At 34.8% G+C, this 6433-nt stretch overlaps 1 protein-coding gene across 1 annotated transcript; it reads right to left on the bottom strand.

Moving 5' to 3' along the window:
• Positions 1 to 2087: 2087 nt before the first annotated feature.
• LOC107811784 (uncharacterized) lies at positions 2088 to 4732 on the bottom strand. The gene is made up of 5 exons (XM_075244044.1): positions 4170 to 4732; positions 3450 to 4000; positions 3342 to 3344; positions 2617 to 3227; positions 2088 to 2519 (listed from the first exon to the last, which is right to left on the bottom strand). Exons 1-5 carry the CDS (start codon positions 4730 to 4732, stop codon positions 2088 to 2090), a joined length of 2160 nt encoding a protein of 719 aa, XP_075100145.1.
• Between the last annotated feature and the right edge of the window lie 1701 nt (positions 4733 to 6433).

Genomic DNA, 6433 nt, shown 5'->3' with positions numbered 1-6433 from the left:
TAATCTTTTGGAAGGTTTTACTTTTGGCTCGTGTTATGTGACCAAGAAGGATTGGTTCCACTCACTTGCATATTGTGGCCGCCCTTTGATTGACACGGTATTTTAATAAATTTCTGTTCTAATTCCCTTTTTATTTTTGTTGCATATCTTTGTTGTTTTGAGACTTGCATAGTGTATACATAGCTTTGTATAATCACAGTATAAGATTGTATAACATTGTATAACCTTGTATAAATATGTATACCTATGTATAATAGTGTATAAAGTTCTATATTTTAAAAATCTGGTAGTGATGGTTGTTCTGTTTTATTTCTTGTGTTTTATTTCTTGTCTCAACACCTGGATGTCCTCTTTTATTATTTGAGAAAGAGGGGAAAATATGGGCCAAGTGTTGCCATGCGGTTTACTACAACCAACTTTGCCTTTGGTAACAAAATCAACTCCCTATACAAAGATTTCAAAGTGAATCAAGATCCTTCAGTGATTCCTGACGGGCATGAGATAGAAGAGTACATCAGAGGTTATTATTGTGATGCAAATGTCCCGTGGCACACTATTGACCACGCCTTATTCCCTATCTTTGTGAAGCGCGGAAGAGCAAAATTGGGACATTGGGTTTTGGGGGTGTTTACGTTCGTAGATAGATGCATCCACATCTATGACTCTAACCGTGGGGCTCTTAATGATAGACATGTTTTGGATGCTGCATTACCTTATGCAATTCTGATACCTTACTTCTTGAAGAGTTCTGATTTTTATGTCGAGAAAAAGGGTATTGATTGGAACAATGGTGCATATACCGATAAATCCCATTCTGATGCTTTGCAGATTAATCTGATTAATAATGTTCCCCAACAGATCAAATGGTAGGTTAATCTCAATTGTTTTACTATTTTACTATTAGTGTACGTATTTGAATCTGATTTGTTTCTTTTTAATTACAGTGATTGTGGTGCTTTTGTTGCTGGCTTTGCTGAGTATTTCATCCTTGGTAAAGAAATTCGAAATGATAATTTTGACATTGAGACACTTCGCACCAGGTGAGGATCTCTGTTATGGGATTATGGAAGGAAAAAACAACAGTCTGGTGCAATTAGTGATGATGAAATCACAGGGAGACTTTTGAAGAAGAGGAAGAGGTGGTGACCAAGAAAGTAGTTCTGTTATTTTCATTTTACTGTAGTTGTTCTATGTATAAGGAGTTGTTGCCTAGTTTTGTAACTATTCTGCTACTTGTGAGATAACCTTAAAGGATATTATAGATGTGAATGTAATTTGAGGCAGTCATTACACATTGTTGCTGTGAATGAATTACATCTTAATGAATATTTTCAGTTGCTTTTGTCCTTTACAAGCTATTCGACTTTGCTTCTTTCACCATTGTGTTATTCCAAATGGAATGCAGCCTATTTTTCATCCTTTTCTGGCTACTGTTGGTGAAAGTCAAGTCTCGGTTTCAGCCGCTTCTTTGCCTGTTACCATAATTTCAAATCTTGAATCCGTCTCTGTTCAAGAGAATATTCCGTATGTTATGAATCCTCCTATGTTACCTATATTTCCATTATTTCCTAAGGATGAAATGGGTCCAGTCCCAGTTCCTCTTCCTTTATTTCCTGAGACACCTTCTTCAGGTACTTTTGGAATTCTGAAAGGGAAACAAGACATGGATATAGACTGAGAATCCAATCTTTATGGAATGAATATTTTCAGTTGTTTTTGTCCTTTAACAAAGTATGTATTTTCATTATGGTTGCAGTTTTGTTAATGTAGCAGGTTTTATACATATGTATACAATTATATACATAGTTATACAAATTTATACAAACTTATACTCTCATTTATACATCTTTATACATGTAATACCAGTGATTGTTTGCAGTCCTGTTTTGTATTTCTACAATCTATCAATATATTTCGTACCATTAAAAACAGGAAGACACTATTATTGGATAAGCAAAACATGCATAATGAAACATGTCAATTGATTGTGAAACTTAACTAATCAACATTTGTAACTATATTGTTTCTGAAACTTAATTACTCAACATGACAACAAATGTAATAGGAGGCGTTTTGTTTCCAACTATTTATTTTGGTCGATTCGTACATGTTTTCCTATTGTGACCACCTTGTCCACACACAGAACATGAAAATGCTCTCTTAGACTCTTTCTCTGAAGCAGGCTTGAGTCTTTCCTTTCTTGGCCTTCCTGCATTCCTTCTCCCTTTAGGTGGTAGGACTACATCTTCCATCACCTCTGTTGGGATTACCCATAAACTCTCATCTGGCATCGGATTCACTGAAAATTCATAAGTGCTAAGGAGTTTATCCTTCTTGTAGTAAAAAGAGCAATACTGGCCAGGTTTCAGCTGCTGGTTCTTCAAAACCGCCCAAGCATGCGGACATGAAAGTTCATCCATTTGAAATTTTCCGCAACTGCATGTTCCCTCTTCAAGGCACACTATGTTTCTCCTTACCCCTTCAAGCACAGTATATAACTGATCCGTAGCAGGTCTCACCTGCAAAAGTTTTTTTTTTTAAAAAATAAAATAAAATTAAAGAACAGTAAAATGCAAGTAAGAAGTTCCAAGATTCATTATATTTGATTCATTTTACCGTCATTTGCTCCGATGCAATCAGATTTTCCTGAGGGAGTTTGTCGTACTTTTCGCCAAGCTCTGTAGATGTCTCCATTGCACTTTTTCTGTTTTTGTTGTTCCACTGTTGTAGCAAATTTGTCATGTACTCCAGCAATCGCATTACTGGTAACTCTCTAGAATCCTTGTTAGCTGCATTAATTGACTCTGCAATATTGGAAGTCATTACCATCGACCTTTTCACCTTGGAATATGCTCTAGACCACCTTTCGTACCCAATTTCAAACAAGTAAGGCTGCACCCTCGGATCAATGTTGCACAACTCTGTCATATGGTACTCAAACTTCTCTATCGTGTAAGCTCTTGCAAAAGCAAAGAAGATATCCTTCAATTGTTTGTGATGTTTCTTGAATGTGCGCTTTACATTCTGCCACAAGTGAAACATGCAAATACAATGTGGTACTTCTGGGTACACAGCTTTTGTGGCATTGAAGATGCTTTCATTTCTATCTGAAACTATACACATCCCTTCCCTAACTCCAAAAGTACCCTTTATCTGGATAAAGAACCACTCCCAAGATTTATTATTCTCTGAATCCACAATTGCATACGCAAGTGGAAAGATTTTTCCTGTTTATACAAAAATAGATATTAGGATTCAGACTGTAATTTAGTCTGGAGATACCAACTGCAAAATTTATAAAAATCTTATACACAGTTATACACAATTATACAGATTTATACCAACTGCAAATTTTATAAAAACAGCAGCTGTGAAATCCTATATACTTTTATACATGAAACTTAAACATTATACAAACTGCAGAAACAACATAGATGCAGTCAACTCACCAGCTCCATCTTGTGTGCAAGCAGTCAATATGGTACCCTTATATGTTGCTTTAAGGAAGCTTCCGTCAACAACCATTATCGGTATGCAATGCTCCCAGCCCTTGATAGATGCATATAGCGAAACATATGCATAAAGAAAGCACCCATCCTCTGATTTATGCAACTTTGTAACCGATCCTGGATTTGTTTGCTCCAACATATAAAAATACTTTGGCAGCTCCTTATATGAATCACTCGGACTCCCTCTTATCATTGCCATTGCTATTTCTTTAGCTCTCCATGCTTTCATGTAGCTCACTTCAATCCCGTGTTGCTTTTGTATGTCTTCTATTATATCATTTGCGGTGTAAACTTTTTTTGGATTAACATACTTGTCCTTGACTATACTAGCAATTATACCCGAAGTAGCTTGACGTTGTGTTAAGTATCTTTCACCATAGCCGGATGTGTGATTATTATTGTAACTTCTCACTTTGAATATGTTTGCCTTGAAAATGATAGAAGATTTGAAATTCCAAGCACAATTGTCATCCAGACATGTAAGGTGATACCTAGTATTATACATCATTCAACTTCTAAATACACTTGTATACAAACTGCATATATACTAATTTTAATACCTATATACAAATATATACTACTTTATACATATTTATACAACAGAATATACAATTAATGACATATCTTGTTGCGCTTGATCTCTTCACCTTGAATTGGAACCTCTCGCGTACAGCCAAGTTCTTCATCACATTCATAAGTGTCTCTTTATCCTGATAAACTTGATCCTCCTCAACAAATTCGTTCAACATATTATCTATTATACCCGTGTTTTCACTAAAATTCGTGTTTTCAATCAATTCAATATCAGTAATCTCAGTGCTATCAGTTGTTGATACATCTCTAGAATTTGAATTTGTAGCAACCAAACAACTGGAACTTGAAGCAACCACAGAACTTGTAACAACCAAATGATTTTCATAAATCTCTTTCACTATCACAAACAGGGGATATTCAGTGAAATTCAAGTTTTTTTTCTTTAATTCTATATACACCTTAACTCCTGTATCGTTGTAAATCGTGATCGGCGGCAAACCAACATTTGGCACAAAGTTAATCTCTATTGTGTTTAAATCACTATCGATCCTAATCTGTTCCGAAATAGCTGCAACTAAATTGTTGTAGTTGAATGTGGACTCAATTATTACACAATCACTGATGAAATTCACAAACTTGTTTTCTTCCCATTCACCACTATGAAGAAGGTAAATAGGAAAAATCTCCATCTAACAAAAAATTAAAATCAAAATTGCAGCAAAAAGGAGAATTGCGCTGCTTCGTAGGAAAAAAATTGAATAAATTCTAGATGAAGAAGAAATGCTAGGGTTTTCGTACCTGGATTTATCGCAGGATTTCGTTTTTGAAGTATTTTTGGAAGAAGATTGGAAAGAATCTGAGAAAATCCAACTGAATGAGATAAAATCGCGCTTGGTAGTCTCAAAATACCGGAAATAACGCCTCCTTTTCAGATTTGGGCCCCTAATTTGTGGGCTACTGAATTGTAAAGTTAAATATGGGCTATAAAGTTGAAAAGGATGCAGCCCACTTGTTTCAATTTGAAATTTTCCCAGTAATAAATAATATAGTCGGACCATTTTTCTTTTTAATAAAGCTAGCCCATCTCTTATAAATTAATAGATATTGAAATAGTTTCGAGATATAGAATGTTAGTAGTTTGTTAAGTTGTAAACATATCTAGTAATTTAGTAATACAATGAATTTTGTTTTTAATTCAAAAAATCTGAACCTTTCATCTCTTCCACAATTTTGTGTCCATAATTCATAGACCTCAAAATAATCTCAAATGTAGAGAAGAAACAAATCATGAACACATTAGAATATTTTAAGCACGTTCTTAATTAATCAAATCATTGTAACTATGTATACATTCGCATGGCACAATTACAATTTTCATATTAAAGGCAAGTTATGCGTTCTCGCAATTTTGGCAAAACAATTTTAACATTAATAAAGAGTTATCAATTGTATAAATGTACGCGTGACACGATTCTTGACGCACCAAATAACATGAGTACACACACGCATGACTTATTTCAAGATAATTTCCATAAATCTAATTATCAAGCAATAAAAGTCGATAGGAGGCAAATCACAACCCCAACAACCATAGGAATATTTAAAATTGATTTAAAGCCAAATGTAGTTAATAAAGCGAACGCACTAGAACCTCGGGATTTGGGAGTGCCTCATACCTTCTTTCCAGTTAACTGAATTCCTTATCTAGTCTCCTGTTTTCGTAGACCAATAATAAATAGTCAATTTCCTTTGATTGGGGATTCAATAAGGCGACTTGCAATATCAAAAATCAATTTTAAGTGGCGACTATGTAAATAAATAGTCTTTATCCAAAATCGTCACTTCATTTGGATAAATTCTTTAATCGACAACATATATTTTGCTGGGTAAAAAAGGGGTGTGACAGCTCTGGCGATTCTGCTGAGGACTATAAGAATTCAAGCTTGTATATTGATTAATATTTGGCTTCTATAATTTTTGGATATTACTTTGTTTATGAGCCTAATGTACTAAATATCGCTTATTTACTGCTTTGATATTGTTTGAATTGTACATGTAAATTGTCTTCTCTCGTACCCCATGCGAGTCTCCTACTAAGTAATAGTGTTGTGTGTGCTGACCAGCACCACATAATTTTCTGTCTGAGATAAAGCCAATGTATAGAGATTCTCATGATGAAGGATTTAATCACATAATTTTAGGTGGGGAGAACCACCAGTAAAGCCAAAATTGTTCTACTACCGGTATGCTGACCTCCCTCTGCTCGAGTTGTCCGTTCGAGTTAGCCAGTCTAGATACCTTATCCACCACGATTTAAACCTAGCAGAACAAAATATCAAGATGGATATCCCTATAGGTACGCTTTATTTGTATCACGTACATTTGACTTA

Source organism: Nicotiana tabacum, chromosome 3 (assembly GCF_000715075.1).
Source record: "Nicotiana tabacum cultivar K326 chromosome 3, ASM71507v2, whole genome shotgun sequence".
NCBI lineage: Eukaryota > Viridiplantae > Streptophyta > Magnoliopsida > Solanales > Solanaceae > Nicotiana > Nicotiana tabacum.
Note: the sequence above shows the minus strand (reverse complement) of the source record. Positions and strands in the feature narration are given on the sequence as shown.